This window comes from Lepidochelys olivacea, assembly GCF_965140295.1.
Source record: "Lepidochelys olivacea isolate rLepOli2 genome assembly, chromosome: 24".
NCBI lineage: Eukaryota > Metazoa > Chordata > Testudines > Cheloniidae > Lepidochelys > Lepidochelys olivacea.
This window is the reverse complement of record NC_140434.1, coordinates 836932-859120: the sequence shown is the minus strand read 5'-3', so window position 1 is coordinate 859120 and position 22189 is coordinate 836932. Positions and strand designations below refer to the sequence as shown.

Genomic DNA, 22189 nt, shown 5'->3' with positions numbered 1-22189 from the left:
CCCCAGGGGCCACCTCAGAGCTGCGGCTTTCCTCCCCCGAGGGGCGTCTCTGCTGTTTGCACATTCCCGTCTGCCCTGGCAGCAGCGCCCCCAGCCCCCGGAGCACCCGGGGAGTATTAGCCCCAAATCAGAGTTTATCTATATTTAAAGAGATGATGTAATATATTTCTCCCCCCTCCTAGCCCCCAGTGCTGTCTGCCATCAGTGTCAGTCCTTTGCCGGGGGCGGGGCGGGGGGCCTGGCCTGGCTTTAAAGTGCCTTATGGTGAACTTGAAATCTCGGCTACTTGAACTTCTCTAGTGTAAAGAAACCAAACTACGACTCGAATCAGCGGGAGCTGGCCCAGGGTCGGGCCCCGCACGCGCTTTTCGGTTGCTGTTTTTATTTTTTAAACGAAGGCTGCTTGATAATAAACGGAGAAGCAGGGACCCTCGGCGCTCCTGTCTGTGTGTGGCTGGCTGGCTGGTTCGGGGAGCAGGGCCTGGCCCCAGACCCCCGGACCCTGCCTGTGCTGGGGACCCAGGGCTCTTGGGCTGATCCTGCTCCTGGCCCTAGAGCCCAGGCTCTGCAGGGTCAATAGCACCCCCTGTTGGGGCAGGGGAAAAATGGGGGGTTCTAGGGTAACAGCAGCCCCTGGCCACAGAGAGATGGGGGGATGCAGACATTAGGCCCTCTCCTTATAGCCCTGCTGGGGGGCATCTTGCACCCAGAGCCGCCGCCCCCCCTCCTCCCCCGGTGGCAGAGAGTTCAGTGCACAGATCAGCTTGAGCCCCAGGGCACTTTATTAATTGCTGCTCCTCCCGCGCAGTCCCTGGGGACTGGCTCCCAGGCAGGGGGAAGCCCCCTGGTGCCCAGGCCAGAGTCTGTGCAACTCCGAAGCCAGCTGGGCATTGGGGGGCAGGACCATCTGCCCAGTGCCCCCACCTGCCCTGTGCATCTGTCTCCTTGGCACGGGCCAGGCTGCTGGTGCTTCCCTCACTGGCTGGTATCTGGGACTGTCTTCACTTCCTCCAGCTCCCCACGCTCTGGGGGGCTGGGCCCCGGCAGGGCCCCTCCCTCCCCGTCACTGTCCTCAGGCTGGTTCTGGTAGCTGAAGTCCAGGTCGCTGGGGGGCAGAGAGAGGAGGCCCATGAGATCAGTGCTGGCAGATCGGCCTTCAGCACCTGGCCCCTGCACTCCCCTCCCATGCAATCCTGCTGGGCCCCGTGTACCAGCTCTCCCTCCTCCTCCCCTCTCTGCTTCTTCCAGGGGGCCAGAAGCCCTCTCCCCAGGGCCCTTCAGCTCGCCCCCCCGCGGCTGCCAACATTGTCTTTCAGAAATCCGGACTGGGCCGTGTTTGGGTGGCAGCAAGACCCCTGCATGAGGTCACAGGGCCCCCCAGTCGAAATCCCTTCGGCCTTTCGGGCCGGGCTGTAGTCGTGCCAGGGTGGGCGGAGGCCGGAAAAGTGGGTGGAAAGGCAGCCTGGGCTGACGCAGTGTGGGGCAGGCAAGGGCCCTCCCCTATACTCTGGGCTCTGCCCTATGGGCCCTGGCGCCTGGACCTGGCCCCCGTGGGCCTACGCCCCTGCCCCATTCCCAGCCGCTCACCTGGAGCTGTCGTCAGCTGCTGCCCTGGGGCTGGGAGTGCTGTCTCCGCTCTCCTCCTCCTCCAGCTGGGCCCAGACCCACTCGGCCAGCTCCTGGGGCAGGCGCCGGCAGGACCCCCGGCCTTGCACCCTCTGGCGGATACGCCTTCGCAGCAGCTGGCGCAGTCGGCACCTCTGCTCCTGCTCCTGGCCCCGCAGTGCCCGCAGGGCACCCAGCCACAGCCCCACGGTCTCCTCGTCACTGGAGTCGCTGTGGGGCCCAGGGCAAGGCTGCGGCAGGGGGGCCACCTCCTCCCGCTGGGCTCGCACCCGCCCACAGCCTGGACCCCAGCCCTGGGGGGAGCCTAGCCCAGGGCCCAGCCGGCAACGCCAGCTCCAGCCCCGAGCCGCCTTCCCCCTGCCCCAGCTGGCATGTTGTGTCGGCAGCTATCCAAGTTGGAGCTCTAAACGCCCGGCATCAAACGGCCAATGCCAGCCGGGGGGAGGGCAGAAATAATGCATCGGACCCCCCTCCCCCCACCGTTACATGATTGGCCCCCATGCTCCAGAGATCTGTAAATATAGATGAGCTGGTGGGTTTTGGGGTGTTTTGATTTTTATTTCCCCGCCACCCTGGTGCTGAGAGGGACAATTAGTGTTTCCATGGCTCTCGGATTCATTAAGGTGATTTTGGCCCTGCTTCTCCCCCCCCAGCCCCACCTCTGCTCCTCCAGGGGCTCTTTACCCACTTTCCCAGGCCGGGGGGGGCACTGCAGTGGGGTCCCCTCTCCCCATTCTATGCTGGATGTTGGTGGGGGGCAGAGGAGCCATCTCATTGGTCACAGGAGCCGGGGGGGTGGGGGGGAAGGGGCACGGCCTGAGATCCTATTTCTTTTGTTCCCCACCCCATGAGAGCGGAGGGGGCGAGAACACGGCCTGCCTCCTCCAGCAGCTGATTGGCTACCCTGCCCAAGGAGGTGGGACGGTGGGGCAGGCAGCCAATGGGAGGGGGGATGTCACCCCTCCCCCGGGGGTTCTCGTGGCATTGCCTGAAGGGCACAAGTCACGCAAGCCATGCCCATGACGCCCCAGCTGATGCCAGCCCCCCTGCCGCGGGCTCTGTGCCCCATGGTGGGCACGAGTGCCCCTCCCGCCCTCACTCACATCTCTTCGTCCACGTCGCCCTGGTAGGCCAGGGGGGCCATGCAGATGGCGCAGACATTGCTGAGCTGCTGGTAGCATGCCCTGCAGTAGATCCCTGGGGAGGGGAGCAGAGCAGGGCAGGGAGGGGTGTCAGACTCCGCTCTGGCTGCCCATGCCCGGGGGGGTGTCACCCACCCCCCGTTCCCCCTCCAGCCCTGCCCTCTGCTGCCCCCTCAGTCCCAGGCTCCCCTCCCCTCGCTGTCGCCTGCGCCCCACTTCCTACCTCTGCAGCCAGGGGTGATGCAGGTGATGAAGTCCTGGCTGGCGGCCCCCCCGCTGATGCGCCCACATCCCATGCAGTACTGCTGGTGAACGCCCATCCTCCGCGCCAGCCAGGCGCACAGGGGCAACCTATGGGCATAGCGCCGGGGAGGGGTCACTCACAGGAGGGGGGATTGCACGGGGGGGGGGTCACTGGGCATGCACAACAGGGAGTTGCACAGTGGGGGGGTTGCAGGGTGGGGAGTGGGGGTTACCCAGTGTGGGGGTCACTCAACCTGCACAGGAAGGGGGATTGCACTGCGGGGGGGCTGATGAGGTGGTCACAGAGGGGGTTACACAGGGTAGGGGGGACAGGCCCGCGGGATCTCAGACTGGGTCATGCCATCCCTCGCACTAGGGGCTCACAGGCCCCCCCCCCAGGTCTCCATAGCTGCCAGTCAGGGGCCGCGGTGCTGCCAGGCTCCTGGCTCCTTCCCCGGGAGTGAATGGAGCAGGCTGGCCGCCAGGGCCTGGGATGGATCCCATGAGCCCCTGCATGGAAAGACCCAGGGGCCTGGGCAGCACCAGGCCCCTGCAGGTGCCCCAGGGACGGTTCAACCCTGCCCAGGCACCTGGCTCCGAAGCTCCCACTGGCCCCTCGAGACCGTGGGGCTGGCCCCCAGGGGGAGGGGGCTCCTTTACCTGGAGGCGAGGATGAGGAGCAGGTTGGTGTGGCCTTCGTCGGCTGCCCGCTGCCTCGTGGCCCGGAGCAGGGAGCTCGCCAGGCCTGTCCGCCGCGTCAGGAGGCTGTTGTAGAGGAAACATGTCCGCTCCTAGGGCACAAGGGGGTGAGCGCCATGGGGGGAGGGGGCGTGAGCACTGGGGGGGCTGGGCCTGGGATGAGCATAGGGGCAGGGGCTGGGTGCGAGGGGGCGTGTGAGCGGCACGGGGCGGGCGGCTGGGGGGACCATGCCCATCGCTGGCGGGGGTGTGGAGAGATTCCCGGGCTGAGGGCCCAGGGAAGGGCCCAGGCCGACCGTCCCTCTGGCTAACGGGGGGCTCTCACCTGCTCGCGGGAGGGGTAATACGAGGCGCACACGACCCTGCGCAAACGCCCCACGTAGCTGCCGAAGATAGCGATGAAGAAGCACACGCCATACATGAGGCCTGTGAGCAGGAAGGGGTGCCAGTCACAGGTGGGGGGCTGGGCACAGTGGGGGGACAGGGGCTGTTGGGCACAGCAGGGGGGCACAATGTGGGAGGAGGTGCTGGGCACAGTGGGGGGCGTCTGCCAGCCATGCTGATTGGAGGGGGGCTGAGGCTGAGCCCTGTGGGTGCAGCTCTCCCCTGCGGGCTGGTGAGCCGTAGGTTTGGCCACGCGGGGCCTCGCACACGCAGACGGGGCACGCCCAGCACACACGTGCACCTGGCTGTGCCCAGGCCTGCTCAGGCAGCGAGGGGGGGTGCCCGCCCCCGCCCCCGCCCCCCCGGCTGGTCACCGATGAGCAGGTAGGTGCGGTAGTCCGGCTCGGCGGGACGTAGGTGGCACCGGCGGGACAGCACGCTGACGTTGCCACGCTGCAGGGCGTCGAACGACGAGACCAGGTCGCGGTAGATCTCGCCCGTGTAGCCCGTCCCGTTCACACTGACGCTCATCACCACGGGGGCTGTGGGCAGATGGGCCGGGTCAGTGCAGGGCCGGGTGTGGGCAGGGAGTGGCTGGGGGCCCAGCGACTGGCAGGGCCGGGTGTGGGCAGGGAGTGGCTGGGGGCCCAGCGACTGGCAGGGCCGGGAGTGGGCGGAGAGTGGCTGGGGGCCCAGCGGCTGGCGGGGCTGGGTGTGGGCGGGGAGTGGCTGGGGGCCCGGTCTCCGGCAGGGCCCGGTGTGGGCGGGGAGCGGCTGGGGGCCCAGTCTCCGGCAGGGCCCTGTGTGGGCGGGGAGCAGCTGGGGGCCAGAGGCTGGCAGGGCCGGGAGTGGCTGGGGGCCCGGTCCCCGGCAGGGCCTGGTGTGGGCGGGGAGCGGCTGGGGGCCAGAGGCTGGCAGGGCCAGGAGCGGCTGGGGCCCAGAGGCTGGCGGGGCTGGGTGTGGGCGGGGAGCGGCTGGGGCCCAGAGGCTGGCGGGGCTGGGTGTGGGCGGGGAGCGGCTGGGGCCCAGAGGCTGGCAGGGCCGGGAGTGGGCGGGGAGTAGCTGGGGGCCCGGTCTCCAGCAGGGCCAGGTTAGTGGTAATGTGCTGCTCCCCAGTGTGCCATCCCTGGGGCACCAGGGGGCTCGGCCGGCCCAAAGAGGGAGTCCCGAAGGGTGGCCGGGGAGGGGCGGGGGCTGGGCCGGGGCACTCACCCCTGGCGACGATCTCGCCGTGCAGCTGGTAGCGGACCAGGTCAAGCAGCCAGAAGACACCGTAGTCAAGGAGGATGAGGGTGAGGCCGAGGAGCACGTGACGCAGGACGCCGACCAGGGCCAGGCTGTAACCGAAGCGCTCGCGGCGCGACAGGAACGGGGAGCCTGTGCCAGGGGGGAGACGGTGCTCCATTGAGAACGGGTGGGAGCTGGGTGGGAGCAGCCCCCTTGGCCCAAGGCCCTGCCCTTCTGCTCCCCGCTGGGCCCTGCCCGCAGCCCCTTACCCGGGCAAATGTACTTGGTGCTCTCCCGCGCGGAGAGGGGCAGCACAGTGGGCCTGCCCTGCCGCGCCCGCAGTACGTCCATGGCCAGGAAGCGCTCGGTGATATAGATGTTGTCGAAGTCGTCGTCGTGCAGGTACCGTCTGCGATAGAGTAGGGCCCTGCGGGGACACCAGGCTGAGGGGGTGTGACGAAGTGGGACTGTTCTTAATGTTTCCTCTGAATAGTGTGGGGGTGCCTCAGTTTCCCCTAGGCAGTTCTTAAGTCTCTAGGGGGTGGGGTAAGGGTGTATGATCATTGCAGAGCCCTAGAGGGCAGGTGTGTGCAGGGGTCTGGACACAGACAATGGCCAACACCCTCTTTCCTGGCCACTGATGGCCTGGGCCCTTCCCCCCTGCAAGGTGAGAGCTAAAGGGTTGGAGAACAAAGGAATCCGGTGACCTCCTGGCCCGGGAAAGGAACAAAGCCCAGAGGAGGAGGGGCTGGAGGGAGTTTCAGTTTGGGTCTGGCTGGGACATGGAGTGAAGAGAAGATGTGGTTGTCTGGCTCACTGCCCCCCAAAATGGACCCGGCTGAGGGGTCCTGTTCTCTGCACCTGCAAGCTCTGTGTTAGACCATGTTCCTGTCGTCTAATAAACCTTCTGTTTTACTGTCTGGCTGAGAGTCACGTCTGACTGCGGAGTGGGGGGCAGGACCCTCTGGCTTCCCCAGGACCCCGCCTGGGCGGACTGGCTGTGGGAAGCGCACGGAGGGGCAGAGGAGGCTGAATGCTCCGAGGTCAGACCCAGGAAGGTGGAAGCTGTGTGAGCTGTGTGTCCTGGAGACAGGCTGCTCCCAGAAAGGAGACTGCCCCAGAGTCCTGCCTGGCTTCATGGGGAGCAGTTCCAGAGCATCGCCCAGGGACTCCGTGACAGGGGGGAGCAGCCCCAGGAGTAGGGCAGGGGAGCCAGGACTCCTGGGTTCTCCCCTCTGGCTCTGGGAGGGAAGTGGAGTCTAGTGGTTGGAGCAGGGAGCTGGGAGCCAGGACTCCCCGGTTCTCCCCCCCGCTCTGGGGGCAATGGGGTCTGGTGGCTGGAGCAGGGGCCCCGGGGTCTGTCCCCGGCGGGCTCCCCCAGGAAGCACTCACTGTAGGTAGAGGAAGAGGAGGACGACGGAGGAGATGTGTGTGCAGAGGCTCAGCACCTCACGGGCCGGCTGCAGCCGCAGGCCAATGGCCTCCATGATGTCCAGGGCCACCTGGGCCAGGCTCTTGGTGGAGTTGAGGCTGACGTCGAACTGGTTCACGGCCGAGATGTTGAACTCAAACTCCCTGCGCACGCGGTTCAGCACCCTCAGGACAGCTGGGGGGGCGAGCCGCGGGGTGGGGGGTGAGAGCTGAGGGGGGGCAGAGCCGCAGGGGGGTGAGAACTGGAGGGGCAGAGCTATAGGGAGGTGGGAGAGTAAAGCCGCAGGGTGGTGAGAGATGCGGGGGGGGGGGGCAGAGCCACAGGGGGGTGAGAACTGGAGGGGCAGAGCTATAGGGAGGTGGGGGAGTAAAGCCGCAGGGGGGCGAGAGGTGGGGGGACAGAGCTATAGGGAGGTGGGGGGGTAAAGCCGCAGGGGGGTGAGAGGTGGGGGGGTAAAGCCACAGGGGGGCGAGAGGTGGGGGGGCAGAGCTGCAGGGGGGCAAGGCCTGGGTGGCAGAGCCATGGGGGGATGTGAATCCCTACAGGGGACTGGAGGGGGAGGAGACCTGGAGGGGGCAGGGGGCTGTGGGTGGGGGAGACCCCAGTGGGCTGGAGGAGGGGGAGACCTGGGGGAAGAGCAGGGGGGCTGGGGCCCAGGGGAAAACGGACACTGGGCAGTGCAATGCTGCTGGCACATGGCTGGGGGGGCTGCCCCTTCCCAGGCCTACACGCCAGCCCTCCCCCAGCACGTGGAGGGCTGAGTCCTGGGGATATGCCCCCCCTCCCCGCCCCACCCCACTCCACCCCACCCAGGCCCCTGGCACTCACGGGCCACGACTTTGCTCCGCAGGAAGGGCCCCACGTACTGGGGGATGACGCAGAAGACCAGGAGCACTGTGGGGAAAGTGGTGGGCTGCATGGGGGGAGCTGTGCCCAGGTGGGCTGGGGGCTTCGGACCTATTGCCTCGGCCAGCCCTACCCAGCAGGCCCCAAGGGGGCCCCACACTCCCTGGTCTAGAGTCACTGGGTCCGGCCTTGGCACCCGGGGCTGCACCCTCGTGGTCCCTTCCAGCCCCACATTGCTGGGATTCTCTGATTGAGCATAGCCCCGCCCCCTGGAGATGTTGGCCCCGCCCCCCTGGAGGGTACTCACTGTTGGCCTGCCCCCTGGAGACACTCATACACCATTGGCCCCACCTCAGCGTACTTACACACCATTAGCCCTCCCCCCAGGGAACTCACCATTGGCCCCACTTGGGGAACTCACCCTTGGCCCTGCCCTGGGAACTCACCATTGGCCAGGCCACAGAGCGGCTTGAAGAGGAGGAGGATGTAGCAGAGGAAGAAGAGGGCGGGGATGACACGCTCACACTCGTCCTTGGCATTGTCGAAGAGTCGCAGGCACTTGGTGTAGGGGGCACCCAGCTCCTGGTTGCACACCTCGCCCATGTGCACCAACCAGTACCACACGTTCCGCAGGGCCCGGGCTGTGGGGATGGCATGACAGGGCATCCTGGGGGGCAGCAGGGCAGGGGTTCGAGGGTGGGCAAGGTGGCGTAGGGCCATGAGTAAGGGGTTGCAAGACAGGGTATGAAGGCAGAATCATGGGGCACAGGGGAGGGGGCATATGGGCAGCACCATGGAGGGCACGGGGCTGTGGGGGGGATTGGGGCATGAGGGCAGGGCCATGGGGCACCATGTGGGGTGCAGGAGATGGGCTTTGCTCCAAGCCACAGCTGGTGCCTACCTCCCCCCGCCCGAGCAAGCACACAGAACGGAAGCAGGAGTGGGGCTGGATGCGGGTTGGCTGGAAGGGGTGGGGGGACAGGTCACGGGACTGGGGTTGGGGGCTGGCTGGGGGTAGCGAATGGGGTCCCAGCCTGGAGGCAGGTATGGAGGAACAAGTTGAGGGTTGCTGTTTGGGGGCTGGCTAGGGTGAGGGGTCAGATAGGCTGAGGGCTGGCAGCGGGGGATTGGGGTTTTGGGTGGCTGAGGGGGTGGGGTCAGACGGGGCAGGGTGGGACAGGAGGGGGGTTATGGCCAGGGGAGGGGGCAGGCAGCAAGCTGAGTTGACCTGGGTGGGACTAGCCAGGGACAGGTGGGGGGCCATGGCCTGGGGGGCTGGCTGGGGGCAGGTGGGGGGCTGGCCGGGGGTGGGTTGAGCAGGCTGCAGGCTGAGCTGACCTGGGCTGGGGGGGCCAGCAGGAGGTAGTCGCTGTTGGTGCCTTGTTCCCCCCCCCCCAACTCACCAACGTGTCGCACAGAGTCCATGACGGAGCGGAAGAACTTGCGGACGCGGTCGCCCACCACCTTGGCCTTCTGGGCGATGGCTTTGATCCTGGTCAGGGCGTCTGGGGGCGGGGACATGGTGAGCACCCCCCCAAGGGCCTCCCGCTGCTCCCCACATGGGGCACCCCATAGCACCCCCCACGGGATGCCCCAATCCCCCTGAAACACCTAGCCCTCCCCCCAGGTTCCACAATGGATCCCTCCCTGGCCCCCCAGCTCCCCACTTGTGACCCCCCGCCCCCCGCTCCCCGTCTCACTGAGCAGCGGCTCCCTGGCTCTCTGCAGCATCTCGGCCGTCTGGTTGAGGGTGAGCTCGGCCCCGCAGGACACGGACTGGGCCGCTCGGGCGAAGTTCCGCAGGATGTTGGCGCAGGGCCCCTGCATGGCCATGCCCAGCGCCACCAGCAGAAGCATGTTCTTCCCCTGCTCTGCAGGGGGCGGCAGGCACCCCACGGCGTCAGTGGGGCAGGCAGGGCAGGGTCTGGGGGGATGCAGGGTGCCCCGGGGGGCAGGCTGGGAGCTGGGCGCTGGGTGTGGGGCGAGCTGCCCCTTCTGCCCACTTCCTGTGGCCGCGCAGGGTCTGCCAGGCAGGGGCACGGCCGGTATGTCGGGCTGGGCCCGGGGACCCCAGGGGGTGTGACGCCGGGTGATCCCGGCTCTGGTTTTGGTCCCTGTGGGATCAGGGGGCTGGGGACCCTGGGGCTGGCGGGGGGCACTTACTGGAGAAGACGTGGGGCAGCATGAGCAGGACGGTGACGCGCACCTTGCTGGAGAAGGCCATGCCCAGCCCCAGGCCGGTGCCCAGGGTGGCGGTGGACACCAGGCAGTACCAGATGCTGTAGCTCTGGGCGAAGAGCACCAGGGCACCGTAGAGGCTGGCCAGGGTCATGCCCAGGACGAAGCCACGCACGCTGCACACCACGCCCCACACGGGGCTCTCCCCCGCCAGCCCTGGCCCGCCACTGCCCTTCCTGCTCCTGGGACGTGGGCCCTGCCTCGATGTGCCCAGAGCCCTGCGGAGAGCTGAGACAAGCCCCATAGAGCTGGCGCGGGGCAGGAGAATCCTCCGCTTCGCCCCACGGAACGGGGCCCGGGGCTGCAGAGAGACAAGGCATCGCTGGGACCCAGACACCTCCAGACCCCCGGCCCCTCTCCCCACGCCTCCTCCCTGCCCCACCCCGCACCTGCTCGGCTCTCTCCTGCTCCAGGTGCCCGCGGGGCGCCCGGCTCCCAGCATGCCTGGGTGAGCATGGGGCTGGCTCCTGCCTGCTCAGCCCGGGGGGGCGTTGAGCTCGGCTGGGCCGGGGGGCTGTGTGATGCAGAGATCAGCTGGGCCCTGCTGCGGGAGATGCTGGGGCTGGCCCATGCGGCTCTGGGGTGGTAGCACCCAGCTGGCCCTGGCCCGCACCAGCTACTGGGGGACCTTGTTTCTCCTTCTCACCAGCCCAGTCTGCGTTCAAGCCTGGCCTGGGGCCAAGGGGCCGCGGCAGCGGGGACGGGGGCAGCTGTGCAGCGGCGCAGGGACCCGGTGGCCCACTGCCAGAGAGTCGCAGGCACCAGGGCCCCGCCAGGTCCCACTCGGGCAGGGTTTCACGGCGGGCGTCGCGGCCCGTCGCCAGGAGACGGGGCACTGGCGGGCGCAGGGGCCCCAGGCGTCGCGGCCCGTCGCTGGGAGACGGGGCAGTGGCGGGCGCAGGGGCCCCAGGCGTCGCTGCCCGTTGCCGGGAGACGGGGCACTGGCGGGCGCAGGGGCCCCAGGCGTCGCGGCCCGTCGTCGGGAGACGGGGCACTGGCGGGCGCAGGGGCCCCAGGCGTCGTTGCCCGTTGCCGGGAGACGGGGCACTGGCGGGCGCAGGGGCCCCAGGCGTCGTTGCCCGTTGCCGGGAGACGGGGCACTGGCGGGCGCAGGGGCCCCAGGCGTCGTTGCCCGTTGCCGGGAGACGGGGCACTGGCGGGCGCAGGGGCCCCAGGCGTCGTTGCCCGTTGCCGGGAGACGGGGCACTGGCGGGCGCAGGGGCCCCAGGCGTCGCTGCCCGTTGCCGGGAGACGGGGCACTGGCGGGCGCAGGGGCCCCAGGCGTCGTTGCCCGTTGCCGGGAGACGGGGCACTGGCGGGCGCAGGGGCCCCAGGCGTCGTTGCCCGTTGCCGGGAGACGGGGCACTGGTGGGCGCAGGGGCCCCAGGCATTGTTGCCCGTTGCCGGGAGACGGGGCACTGGCGGGCGCAGGGGCCCCAGGCGTCGTTGCCCGTTGCCGGGAGACGGGGCACTGGCGGGCACAGGGGGTCCTGGAGCCACAGCGAGGGGAGGAGAGCACAGCTGGCATGGGGAGACCGAGGCGGCAGAAACCGCCCAATACAAGTGAGACCCCCCCTCGGGGACCCTGGCCTGGGCCCCAGCCCCTTCAACCCCAGCGCCCTGTTATGCCCCCCGTGGCGCGCTGGGGAGACCTGGTATTACCCCATCTCTCCCCACAGCCCTGAAGCGAGCCGTGGGCCTGCTGCCCTCCAGCTGTGCCCGCTTCCTCTGGAGCCAGCCTGACCAGTTCCGCCTCAGCAAGTTCTTCCTGGGTGCGGGCGTCGGGGGCTTCCTGGCCCTCGGTGAGTCCCTCCCAGCCGGGCCCTGTCGGGGGGCTGGGGAGGCCTTCGGGGGTGTTAGTGCCCAGAACGGCCGGGAGACGGGGGTCCCTGCTGTGGGGGTGAGCGGGTGGGGTGGACACATGGGGGGGGCTGCTTGGGAGCCTGTGATGGGGGCCAGTAATGCCAGGGCATTGGTGGCAACAGGGATGTTGGGGTGTCTGGGGGCACTGGGGTATCGGGGGGATATTGGGGTGGGGGTCACCCCAGTTTAGCCACATCAGCCTCCAACCCCATTTTGTTAAATTGGGGCCATTGCCCTGTGCTGGCCAGGCTGTGGCCTTCCTGCAGCTGGCCTGAGCGCTCCCCGCCCCCCCGCCCCATGGGCATGGTGCAGCTGGGGGGTGGGGGGTGTGTGGGGCTGGAGGGAGGGATCTGTGGGCAGGGAAGGGCCCGAGGGGCTCAGGGCAGCTCCCACATTCCAGCTTCTTGGCTGTCCAGGCCTCTCCCAGCTCCTCATCTTCCCCATGAGCATCGACGAGGGTCACAAGATAAAGCTGATGTACGGGCTGGCAGGTGGGTGCCCAGGGGGTCGGTGCCCCCTGGTGGGAAGGTGCCCAGGACAGGGGGTGCCCCCTGGTGGGTGGGTGCTCAGGAGAGGGGGTGCCCCCTGGTGGGAGGGTGCTCAGGAGGGGGGTGCCCCCTGGTGGGTGGGTGCCCAGGACAGGGGGTGCCCCCTGGTGGGTGGGTGCTCAGGAGAGGGGGTGCCCCCTGGTGGGAGGGTGCTCAGGACAGGGGGTGCCCCCTGGTGGGAGGGTGCCCATGGAAGGGGAGCAGTGCCTGTGTCCTGTGGGTGGGGGGCGGGTTGGCCTCACCGGTGCTCAGCTGGGCGGCAGGCTGTGGGGAGAAGCCACCAGCTGTCTCAGCCCCCTTCCCCTGCAGGTGTCAGTGCCCTGGGCTGGGGCGTCTCCCCGCACTTCCGCTGTGCCAGCCTCCTGGTCGCCCCCAAGTTCCTGGGCAAGGAGGGGCGACTCTACCTGCTCACCTACGTCCTGGCTGCCGTCTATGACGGTAAGGAGCCGGGGTGAGGCTGGAGAAGGCGGGGCAGTGACCCCTCACCGGGCACCTGGTGTGACCCCTGCTCCCCACAAACAAGTTCCCTAGAGCAGGGCAGTCACAGCCCAAAGCTGGGGTCTCCTGCACACCAAACCAGCCAGCCAGAGAGGACTTCGGTCTCACCCCACTGGCTAACCACACGTCACACAAGCAAATTCCCTCAGACACCCCAGTGCCCCAGTATCCCCACCAGAGCCCTCGCCATGGGGACAGATGGTGGTGAAAACCAACACCCCAATAAAAGAAAAAGGTTCCCTCGATCCCAAAGGACCAAGCCCCAGACCCTGGTCAACATACAAATCGGATCTTACCCACGAATCACGCTGTTGTCAGTCCTTTACAATCTAAAATCTCTAGGGTTATTCATCAAAAGAAAGAGCGGGAGATGAGGGCTAGAACTGGTTCAGTGGAATCAGTGACACACAGCAATGGCAGAGTTCTTGGTTCAGGCCTGCAGCAGGGATGGAATAAGCTGCAGGTTCAAATCAAGTCTCTGGAGAACATCCCCAGCTGGGACGGGTCCTTCAGTCCTTGGTTCAGAGCTTCCCGTTTGCAGCAAAGTCCCTCCAGAGGCCAGAAGCAGGACTGAAGAGAAGATGGAGGAGCTGCGGCAGCTTTTCAAAGTCTCTTGCCATGCGGCTTCTCTTTCTTTGTCCCAAGGACAAGCTGCCCAGCCCATGGCCTGGAAAACCCCAGAGTCCTGTCCATAGGCAGGGCCCTGCCCACCTGGCTGAGTCCCCAGGCATGTCTGCCTTCCCTCAATGGGTCACTTGTATCGCTGATGGTCCTTAATGGGCCATCCAGCAGGCCAGGCAGAGCTGACCCCAACCTGTCTGGGGCAGCAGGGAGGGGGGAGTGTTGACCTGGGAACGTGGCAGGGGAGTTTCAATGGGAGACCTGAGAGCCTGTAACCCGAGCCGGGAGGAGGAGGGAGAGGTGACACCTCTGCCCGGGAATGTGGACACAGGCTGCAGGAGGGAGCCTGCTGGGGGGGTTTAGTTTTCAGTTCGGGGCTGGGTGGAGGAACGCAGGGAACCCCAGGGCTGGGGTCTAAGCTCCCTGCTGCCCCAGAAGGACTTGACTGAGGGGTCCTGGTTGTACCCACAAGCTCTGTTTTGGACTGTGTTCCTGTGGTCCAATAAACCTCCCGTGTTACTGGCTGGCTGAGAGTCTCAGTGAATCCCAGGAAGAGGGGTGCAGGGCCCGGACTCCCCCACACTCCGTGACAGGTGTCCCCCAGAAGCCTAGCACAAGTTTGAACTACAGACAGTACAGAGCCAATACTGATCACTTTAAATATAAAAATGGTACGTACGTGCACCCAGACAGCATAACCCTAACCAGCCAACCATAACCGTGTCTTAGACACCTTATTTGACCCCCTTTATACAAGATTTGATGCCACTATAGGACCTTGGTTGCAACAATGATCTATATGGTCCCAGTTTGTGTCAATAACATCACCCCGCCCTCCACTGCACCCTCACCTGGGTACCTGGGGGTGACCCCCACTCCCCACTGCGCCCTCACTCAGGGTATGGTGAGGGGGGTTGCATTTCTCACCCCATCTCAGCAGGGGGCTGCCAGGTGGTTCTGGTGCAGGGTGGGGGCTGCCAGGTGGTTCTGGCTACGGGCCTTGCCCTGGCGTGGGGAGGCTGTGACCTGGCCGCACGGCCCATCCCCAGGCCCCATCGCCAACATGTGGCACAACCTGGACGAGGTGATCCACTCCGTGGGCTGCACCGTGGAGCTGCAGATCAACCACAGCCGGCAGATCTGGAGGGTGTCCACGGCCCCCCTGCGTGCCATGCTGCGAGACTTGGTGGTGAGGAGCAGGGAGCACGGGCGGGAGCCCGGCCGGGACGGGCAATGAGGAGCTGGGGCCAGGGAGGGCACAGGGCAGCCTGGCTGGGGTGTGTGTGCAGTGGAGGGAGTGTGGGGGGTCGGGGGGTTGGCCTGGAGCACTGGGGAGCCTGGCTAGGTAGGACACAGAGACACCAGGGAGCCTGGCTGGGGGAGGGGCGCAGGGACACTGGGGAGCCCGGCTTGAGGGGAGGGCACAGAGCACTGGGGAGCCCGGCCAGGGGGTGCTGAGCACTGGGGAGCCCAGCTGGGCGGGCAGAGGAGCTGGGCGGTTGGGGATGGGCACTGGAGTAAGGGCTGCACATGGTGGTGGAGCCTGGGGGTCCCCCACTCAGCCCAGGGCAGGGTTCCGCCCCCCCATGGGCAGACCTGCCCCCCCCCATGAGCACCTTTTCCCCAGCAGAAGGGCGGGCGGACCCTCAATGCGGAGACCCGGAACATCTGGCAGGCTTTTGCGGGGCTGAACAAGCAGGTGGCAAGTGAGGCGGGGTACGGCGTGAGGCGCCCGCGCCGGGCACAGGGGCACCGCGCCCCCAGCACACAGCAGATGTACGAGCAGAAAACCAAACTGCGCTGCAAATGTGAGTGTGCCCAGGCTGGGTGGGGCGGGGGGCCCAGTGCCAGGCGGCCAAGGCAGGGCCAGGCTGCACCAGGCAGGGCTGCGGCTCCGCTCTCTGGGTGCGGCTGAGCCGGGGGCTGCGCTGGGCCGTGGCGAGACGCCCCAGTGACCTGCTCCCTCCCCAGACGTAGTTGACGAGGCCATCAGGCGCTGCCAGGCCTGGTTCGATGCCAAGCACAAGGCCTGCCAGCGGAGCATCACTGTGCCCCTCATCAGCCACCTGCTCTGCCTACCCATGAAGTTCAAGTTCCTCTGCCACGTGGTGCAGGGTGAGTCTCCAGGGAGCCCCTGTGCTGGGGGCAGCTTTGGGGGAGAGGAGGTGGCCAGAGGGTGACCCCATGGTGGAGGAGCTGGGAGCCCCAGGCTGAGGAGAGCAGGGCTGCTGTGTGCCCAGGTCCAGGGACGTAGGGGGTGCGGCGGGGAGGGTGAGACCCCTTCATTCCATTGCTCCCCCCATGCTGGGGTCCTCTCCCGTGCGGGGCCCTGGTGCTGCCAGACCCCGGCAGAGCATCCAACTCAGAGACCAGAAGAGCCAGGAAGCCCCCCCACCGCCTTTAGCAGCCCTGAGCACCCCGGGTGGGAGGGACAGGTGGGGCTGTGTGTGACGAAGCAGGACTGTTCTTAATGTTTCCTCTGAATAGTGTGGGGGTGCCTCAGTTTCCCCTAGGCAGTTCTTAAGTATCTAGGGGGTGGGGTAAGGTGTATGATCATTGCAGAGCCCTAGAGGGCAGGTGTGTGCAGGGGTCTGGACACAGAGAATGGCCGACACCCTGTTTCCTCGCAACTGATGGCCTGGGCCCTTCCCTCACTGCCCCCCCCCCCCCGCAAGGTGAGAGCTAAAGGGTTGGAGAACAAAGGGATCCGGTGACCTCCTGGCTTGGGAAAGGGACAAAGCCCAGAGGAGGTGGGGCTGGAGAGGGTTTCAGTTTGGGGCTGGCTGGCCTCCCCCTCCAGCACCAAATGCCTCTGGCCATTCCCTGTGTCCAGACCCCTGCACACACCTGCCCTCTAGGGCTCTGCAAGGATCATACACCCTTACCCCACCCCCTAGATACTTAAGAACTGCCTAGGGGAAACTGAGGCACCCCCACACTATGCAGAGGAAACATTAAGAACAGTCCCGCTTCATCACACTGCGGCAGGATGGGGGCAAGTGGGGCACTCCCCACTCCATGCAGATCACTTCACACACACACCCCCTGCAGTGATGTACCCATGGTGCAGGGACAAGATCCCCGTGGAGGGGAACTTCGGCCAGACCTATGACAAGGTGAACAGCTCCGTGGTCGGCATCAGCCAGGACTTCAGCGCCCAGCTGGTCGTCAAGGTGTGAATGCCCCTCCCCCACCCTAGGGTGTGATCCCCGGCCCTCCCCCCAAGATGTGACCCCCCCACTACCTCCCTCACCACTCTAGGCAGAACGAGTGCCCCCCCTGAGGTGTAACATCTTCCCCACCTCCCGGGTTTGAGCCCGACCTTTCTCCCCAGCCAGGCCCCGATGGAGCGTAGCACCCCCCTTACAGAGTGCCCCCGGAGGTGAACTGCCCAGCCCCCACGCCTGCTGAGGCCCTGGGGAGGGCTGCACCCCCTCCACTGACAGGCTCTCTGCCCCCCAGCATGAGCCCCAGGACACACTGGTGGGCGCAAACGTGTCCCGGGAGCGGCTCACCGAGGAGGTGACCTCGCACGTGCGTCAGCAGAGCGCCCGGCTGAGCCAGACCATCTCCGTGCTGCGCTTGCTGCTCTCCTGCACCTTCCTCTTCATCTTCATCGCGTGAGCTCGGCCACCCGGCCCGGGGAGCATGGGACGGGCCCCGAGCCCCCACTCCCACATGCCCTGGGGGGTGTTATGGGAGGCAGGTTGGCCTAGCAGGTAGAGTGCGGCCTGGGACTCTGGAGACTGGGCTTCTAGTCCCACCTTGGCCACTGGGTGACCTGGGGCAAGTCCTGTCCCGACTCCGTGCCTCAGTTTCCCCGTGTGTAAAACAGAGACTGGGATCCTGCCCTTATAAAGCCCGTTGCGAGCTGTGGATGAGCTGTGTGAGCCCTGGGGCTTGTGTGGACTCTGGGACCAGGCCTCCCCTGGCAGCAAGGGGCTTTGTGCCCCATGTGCCTGTCTGTCAGTGCCCAGCATGGGGGGGTGGGGCTCAGTGGGGCCCCAGGTCTCAGCTCCCCCCACTTGTCTCCCAGCGCTTTCTCCTACACAAACCACTACAACCACGACATCCGCTTCGACAACCTCTACGTCACCACCTACTTCCGCCAGCTTGATGCCCGGCGCTGGAAGCAGGTGAGGGCACCTGGCCGGCTTGGGGAGGGCACGGGGAGCCGTGGGCTGGGGATCGGTGGACTCGGGGATAGGGTCCCAGGCAGAGAGTCCACAAATTGTCCTGCACTCTGGCTATTCCAGGTGAATGCCCCTGGCCAGGAGATGGAGTGAGGGCCCATAGGAGGGGCGGGCCCTGGGTGCCCTCAGGAAGGGTGGGGGGACAGCCCTCAGGAGAGGCAGGCCCTGGGTGCCCCCAGGAGGGGTGGGGTGAGGGCCCCTGGGAGGGGCAGGCCCTGGATGCCCCCAGGAGGGGTGGGGTGAGGGCCCCCCCAGGAGGGGGGGGTGAGGGCCCCTGGAAGGGGCAGGCCCTGGGTGCCCCCAGGAGGGGGGGTGAGGGCCCCTGGGAGGGGCAGGCCCTGGGTGCCCCCAGGAGGGGGGGTGAGGGCCCCTGGGAGGGGCAGGCCCTGGGTGCCCCCAGGAGGGGGGGGGTGAGGGCCCCTGGGAGGGGCAGGCCCTGGGTGCCCCCAGGAGGGGGGGGGTGAGGGCCCCTGGGAGGGGCAGGCCCTGGGTGCCAGCCCCGCTTTGTCTCTCCAGAAGAAGCGCACGTTGCTGCCCCTGTGCCGGGCCGAGGTCTCCGGCGTGATCTTCCCATGCAGGCTGGCCGTGCAGCCGCCCGAGCTGAAGAGCCTGGTGAGTGGGGGCCGGGGGCCCACGCTGGCACAGGGTGTTCCTGGCTGCCCGGCAGCGTGACTCCCGTGGGGCTGGCGCTGAGCGAGCATCGCACGGCGTGCTTTGGGGGAGCACTGGGCTGGGATTGCGGGACGTTTGGCGGGCCTGGGGGAGGCTGTAACGCACCCGCACCCCCCCAGATGCTGGAGCTGCTGGAGTGCATCCCCCCACTGCTCTTCCTGCTGCTGGCCTGGGGCCTGGACCACGTGCTCTACACCATGTTCAGCGTCATCCGGCACCATTCCTTTGTGCAGTATTCCTTCCGCAGTGAGTGCCTGGCACAGACAGCTGACCCCCGGCACCCCAGCCCCAGGGCACCGTCCCCAGAGGGGGCCGTGCCCCCAGACCCATGGTACCATCTCTGGATGGTGGCCTCCCTTCAGCAGCGGCAAGTGCCTTTCACAACTTCTGGCTGGGGGTGTCCCGGAGTCCCCGGGCGATGCTCTGGACCTGCTCCCTACGAAGCCAGGCAGGACTCTGGGGAAGTCTCCTTTCTGGGAGCAGCCTGTCTGCAGGACACACAGCTCCCCCGGCTCCACCTTCCTGGGTCTGACCTCGGAGCATTCAGCCTCCTCTGCCCCTCCATGCACTTCCCACAGCGAGTCCACTCAGGCGGGGTCCTGGGGAAGCCAGAGGGTCCTGCCCCCCAACTCCGCAGTCAGACGTGACTCTCAGCCAGCCAGTAACACAGAGGTTTATTAGACGACAGGAACATGGTCTAACACAGACCTTGTAGGTGCAGAGACCAGGACCCCTCAGTCAGGTCTATCTTTGGGGGTAGGGAGCCCAGGCCCCGGTTCTGGGCCTCCGTCCATTTCCCCAGCTGGCTCTAAACTGAAAGTCCCTCCAGCCCCTCCTCTGGCCTTTGTCTCTCTCCCGGGGAAGGAGGCCACCTGACCTCAGTGGCCAGGAGACCGGGTGTCGGCCATTCTCTGTGCAGACACCATCACACTGGCCCTCTAGGGCTCGGCAACAGTCACACCCCCTGATCCCACCACCTAGAGACTTAAGAACTGCATAGGGGAAACTGAGGCACCCACACAGTATTTGGAGAAAAGATTAAGAAGAGTCCCACTTCATCACAGGGGGCACCCGCACTCCAGCCCCACAGGCAGGGCTCGTCAACTCCCCTCCCTGCCTTCCCTAGGCCCCTGCAGACCCCCACCTGCGTGTGTCCCCCAGGTTCCTTCTCTTCACGACCCCATCTCTCCACCTGCTGCAGGCAGCCACCACCTGGAGGTGCGGGTCGGGGGCCACTCTCTGCTGGCCCGGCTTCTCCGAAGCACCATTGGAGCCTTGAACACGTCCTCCGAGATGGCGCTGGAGTCGACTAACCTGGGTGAGGGGGGAGATGGACGCCCCTCCCCCACACGGAGGGTGCCCTCCCCCAGACGTGGGGATCCTGCGGGTGCAGGCTCCCGCGGCCTGGCCCATCTCTGCCCAGCTGCGGGGCTACTGCCCAGGCCAAGCCCAGCTGCTGTCCACGGCCTTGGGCATCTGTGCCCTGCTCCCCCTCCCCTCAGGGAATTCACTGGGGGCCTCCCGAGTGAGACCCCAGGGCAGTGCCCCCTCCCCTTCTCAGAGCTCTGGCTGCTCCGGGGTGGGGGCGGGGAATGGGACGAGGGGAACATGGAGCCGAGGCCTCACCCTGCCTGTCTGTCCGTCCGACCCCCCCCCTGCAGCCTGCCTTCCGCAGCCCCAGGCCATGACACAGAGCGACTACCTGGCCAGCTGCCTGCCCCTGGGGGCCCTGGTGCTGCTGTGCCTGGGGCAGGTGTATGCCTACCGTCTGCGTCGCATCATTGCTGCCTTCTATTTCCCCAAGGTGAGGCCCCTGCCTCCCACGGCCCCCTCCCCTGCCCCCGAGACCCCCCCACTGACCCCACCCCCTGCCCCGAGAGCCCCCCACTGACCTCTCCCCCCATGACTCCTCCCTCCCCTCTATCCCCAACACCCCCCTATGTTTCTATTTCCCCAAGGTGAGGCCCCTGCCTCCCACGGCCCCCTCCCCTGCCCCCGAGACCCCCCCACTGACCCCCCTCCCCTGCCCCGAGAGCCCCCCACTGACCTCTCCCCCCATGACTCCTCCCTCCCCTCTATCCCCAACACCCCCCTATGTTTCTATTTCCCCAAGGTGAGGCCCCTGCCTCCCACGGCCCCCTCCCCTGCCCCCGAGACCCCCCCACTGACCCCACCCCCTGCCCCGAGAGCCCCCCATTGACCTCTTCCCCCCATGACTCCTCCCTCCCCTCTATCCCCAACACCCCCCTATGTTTCTCCTCTTCCTCCATCTCCCCTCTGGTCCCTCCACACCCCCCTCCTTCCTGTCTCTGTTAATCGGGCCCAGGTGGGTTCCAGCCAGGGCCCCCTGCCTGGGCTGGGGGCTCAGACCCCACTCTCCCCAGACTCCTGGGGGGCAGGGTCACCCCCAGATCCCAGGGGAGTGGAGCTGGGGGGGGGGCTCTGTCGCCCTGCCCCCGCTGCCCCTCAGGCTCTGCCCTCCGGCCAGCGGGAGAAGAAGCGGGTTCTCTTCCTGTACAACGAGCTGCTACACAAACGCCAGGCCTTTGTCCGGCTGCAGGGGAGACGCATCGCCCGGCATGCCCGGCGGCACCAGGCTTTTGTGAGTGCAGGCGTCGGGCTGGGCAGGGCACGGGGATGACGAGGGACAGGGATGGCCCTGCAGTCCCCACATATGCACACACCTCTGCCTGCCCCGCAGCTCGCCAACGGCCTTGCACGCCCAGGGCAACACGCCCCTCTGTGCGCCTGTGGAGAGAGCAGCCACACTCAGCCTGATGGGCCCGCCCCTTTGCACACTTGTGCACATACTCGCACATGCTTGGGGGAGCCATTGCACACACCCTCTGCACACCTGTGCACACGCTCGCCTGCCTGTGGGGGATGTTCCACGCCCGTTGCCACAGGTGGATGGCCACCCCGCCCCCCACAGCCCTCCCCAGCTCACGGTACTCCTGCTTCTCCCCCACGCTGTCTGCCATCGCGGATTCCAGGCCAGGGCTTCCCCTGCTCACAGCAGCTGGGGCCCACGTCACATCACGGGGACTGGCTCCCACTCTGACCCACAGCCGGGACAAGATCCCGGGCTGGGCTGTGGGGAGGATGCCAAGCAAAAGCCCCAGGGAACCTGCCTGTCACGGAGTCCCTGGGGAGAAGGACCCGCTGCCCACCCCCACTTAGAGCCCCTGGCCTTGTCCCTTCTGCAGGAGAAGCCCCTGCTGGAGCGTTTCTACCTCTGGTGGCCACGTCTGCGCCACTCTCTGCCCCGGTACTGTGTGCTGTGCGGCTCGCCTGCCTCCCCGCAGTGCCCCACGCCCACCTGCGGCACCACATACTGCCAGTCCTGCTGGAGGGACATGGGGCAGATCTGCTTCGCCTGCACCCCTGGCCGCACGCCCCTGCCTGGAGACAGCAGCAGCGAGGAGCAGATGACATACGCGGACTGAGGCGTGGGGGGGCCAGTGGGAGGTTCCTCCCCAGGACGGGGCTCCTGGCTCATTAAACAGACGCTGCTCTTGGCCTTGGCGGCTGCCCCTGTGCTGGTGAAAACGTCTCTGTCTCATGTCCCCCTCGAGCAGCTGGTGCACAGACAGGATAACAGCCTGCTACTCCTGCCAGCTGAGGGAGTTAGTCCTTTAGCTCCAGGGGAGGAGGCCTGTGCTAGTGTCCCGGGTTCAAACCCTGCTGGCAGCCTGTGGTCAGGGCAGTCCCCTGGAGCTGGTGTTTGCAGTGCAGGGGCTGATCCTCAACTCTCCCCTTCCAGCTTTGGTGTCCCGGCCCATTGCCCCACCCCTCAATGCCCATGACCCAGCGAGAGCAGCTGGGAGCCAGCACCACTGAGGCCAGAGTTCTGTATGACTCAGCTCCAGGACATGTGGACCCAACTCCTCATTCAAAGGCTGCCCCCCCCCCCAAGCGACCCCCTGGCTCCCAACCCAGCGAGGTCGTCCTGAAGCC

The 22189-nt window shown here is 67.0% G+C and overlaps 2 protein-coding genes across 2 annotated transcripts; one reads left to right on the top strand and one right to left on the bottom strand.

Moving 5' to 3' along the window:
- Window positions 1-796: 796 nt before the first annotated feature.
- Window positions 797-13175, bottom strand: DCST2 (DC-STAMP domain containing 2). The gene is made up of 16 exons (XM_084614012.1): window positions 13043-13175; window positions 9763-10138; window positions 9300-9470; window positions 9003-9104; window positions 8046-8240; window positions 7582-7647; window positions 6714-6927; window positions 5591-5748; window positions 5307-5471; window positions 4469-4636; window positions 4036-4136; window positions 3672-3802; window positions 2992-3119; window positions 2730-2823; window positions 1588-1836; window positions 797-1105 (listed from the first exon to the last, which is right to left on the bottom strand). The coding sequence occupies exons 2-16, from the start codon at window positions 10079-10081 to the stop codon at window positions 976-978; spliced, it is 2391 nt and encodes a 796-aa protein (XP_084470138.1). The 5' UTR covers window positions 10082-10138; window positions 13043-13175; the 3' UTR covers window positions 797-975.
- DCST1 (DC-STAMP domain containing 1) lies at window positions 12143-21678 on the top strand (the record flags this gene model as incomplete). The annotated part of the gene is made up of 14 exons (XM_084613434.1): window positions 12143-12191; window positions 12558-12686; window positions 14417-14556; window positions 14998-15175; window positions 15339-15482; window positions 16419-16540; window positions 16830-16987; window positions 17404-17503; window positions 18077-18172; window positions 18352-18478; window positions 19434-19550; window positions 19894-20036; window positions 20721-20834; window positions 21439-21678. The coding sequence occupies 14 exons, from the start codon at window positions 12143-12145 to the stop codon at window positions 21676-21678; spliced, it is 1857 nt and encodes a 618-aa protein (XP_084469560.1).
- Between the last annotated feature and the right edge of the window lie 511 nt (window positions 21679-22189).

Bases quoted from the DNA above. Each gene is read 5' to 3' on its own strand.
- DCST2 (XM_084614012.1), bottom strand. From the start codon at position 10,081: ATGGGGCTTGTCTCAGCTCTCCGCAGGGCTCTGGGCACATCGAGGCAG. The intron at 6,928-7,581 runs GTGAGTGCCAGG...TCGCCCCCCCAG, and splicing joins GCGGAGCAAAGTCGTGGCCC to CTGTCCTGAGGGTGCTGAAC. The intron at 4,637-5,306 runs GTGAGTGCCCCG...ATCTGCCCACAG, and splicing joins CGGCGAGATCGTCGCCAGGG to CCCCCGTGGTGATGAGCGTC.